Source organism: Monopterus albus, unplaced genomic scaffold (assembly GCF_001952655.1).
Source record: "Monopterus albus unplaced genomic scaffold, M_albus_1.0 scaffold226.1, whole genome shotgun sequence".
NCBI lineage: Eukaryota > Metazoa > Chordata > Actinopteri > Synbranchiformes > Synbranchidae > Monopterus > Monopterus albus.
Window position 1 is genome coordinate 351856 of NW_018128106.1, and position 1902 is coordinate 353757.

Here is a 1902-nt window from a genome sequence, read left to right on the forward strand (position 1 = left end):
TTATAATGTAAATGTGTGCACATGCTCACACATAGCCCATATTACGTTTAAAAACAGGAAATATTTCCTTGTTTGCAGTAATAATGCTTTGTCATTTCCATATTTTTCCACCTTCAAAGATGCAGGCTCAGTTTGTGACAAGTTACAACTTGTTCTTTTATATTAACTCTAATAAAGGTCATAAGAAAACAAATGATGATTAGAACATAACACCAGTGCCAACAAAGATAATAAATCTATTTATTTGCCAAATAAGAATGCCTATACAGTATATACAATACATACTACAGTCTGAATACTACCAGGAAAATGTGGCATTACAAGTAGATCGACTCCCAGGCTGCATGGAAAGTGAACAATCATAACTGTATTTTGTAACACACGCATTGGTACTGTGCCCTTCAAACTATTCGGACCCCTTCACGTTTTGCAGACTTTGCCCTGCTGCCAAAGGGGCTGCTACATAGTACTGAATTAAGGGTTTGAATTCTTTTGAAAATACAAGATGTCGGTTTCTGATTTTTAATATATTTGCTAAAAGTTGTAAAAACACGTTTTAACTTTGTGGTTATGGGTTACTAGATGTAGATAGATGGGCAAAAAGTGCTGTTTTACACATTTTAAAGTGAAATCTACAGCACGTGTGCAAAAAGCGAAGGGGTCTGAATATTTTAACAGTCCACTATATAAAAGGGATTCCTGACCCCTCTGGCAATTAAATATACACATGGCATTACCTATATAAAACAACAGTAATCTGTACACCATTGTATGTAAAATATGATTGCACAACCCAACATGTCTGCGTTTGAATTCAAGCAAGGCTTCGCTGCTTCATCTTGATAAAATAGCATAATGAACTATTTTGGCAACTCCACTACCGTTGTACAGATGTTTCATTCGCGCTGCTGAGGAAGAAAAGTTCTCCTGTGTCAGTTTCCCTTGTTTACCAGTAAACACAAAGTGATGAAGTGACGACGCAAAACTGAGAACTGCTGCAAGAGTCAGAAGACAAAAGGTATTTACAATGATGGATGAACATTTGGACATGCGTGGCTTTCTTTACAGTGTGCGTTTTAATGGTGTGCAGGTCGACACAAAGACCTCATCACTCTTATAGGAAGTTCATTTCTACTGGGAGAACCTCTGAAACCAAGCCATATTCAGGTCCTCGCTCATCTACAGCATTGTAACACTCAGCATTCTCCTCTTCAGCCAAGTTCCACAAGGAGGTAGGCTTTACCCTCTCCTGCTGTCAGAGTTCACTCCTGTTCCTCTTCTTCCTCCTGGAGCTCCTCAATGGCATCCATTGGAGTCCTGGAGCACACCTCACTCATCGGGGCAGAGTCCTCACCTTCTACCACCAGCTCACTGGACATCTCATTTTTCTGCAGAGATGGCAATCAGAGAAATTAAACCACATAGCATTGCCAGAAATTACAGCTGAGATTACTGCTGTTATGCTAATCAAATACTGTACTGCTAGGTCTAATTCTCATCACTTTATACATGCTTCCCTTACGTAAAATTACTAGGAAACGGCATAAATTTCCATTGCAGATAATGCTCAGCTATATATGTGTATGAACCCAGATGAAACAAATCAGCTGCTCAAACTTCAAACATGTCTTAAAGACAAAATCACACATAAACCAAGTCTCTAGATCTGCCTTCTTTCACCTGCGCAATATTGCAAAAATCAGGAGCATCCTGTCTCAAAGTGATGCTGAAAAACTGGTCCATGCATTTGTTACTTCCAGGCTGGACTACTGTAACTCTTTACTATCAGGATGTCCCAATAATTCCCTAAAAAGCCTCCAGTTAATCCAAAATGCGGCAGCCAGAGTACTGACAGGAACTAGCAAGAGAGATCATATTTCTCCCATATTAGCTTCTCTCCAC

The 1902-nt window shown here is 39.4% G+C and overlaps 1 protein-coding gene across 4 annotated transcripts in view; it reads right to left on the bottom strand.

The window, feature by feature from the left end:
- Positions 1 to 966: 966 nt before the first annotated feature.
- ankha (ANKH inorganic pyrophosphate transport regulator a) overlaps positions 967 to 1902 on the bottom strand; it is a 90116-nt gene continuing 89180 nt past the window's right edge. For all 4 annotated transcript variants that reach the window (XM_020619765.1, XM_020619767.1, XM_020619764.1 and 1 more), the window contains one exon: positions 967 to 1388. In XM_020619765.1, the coding sequence (XP_020475421.1) occupies positions 1263 to 1388 (126 nt within the window). In that variant the 3' untranslated portion in view covers positions 967 to 1262. The remainder of the gene's footprint in view (positions 1389 to 1902) is intronic.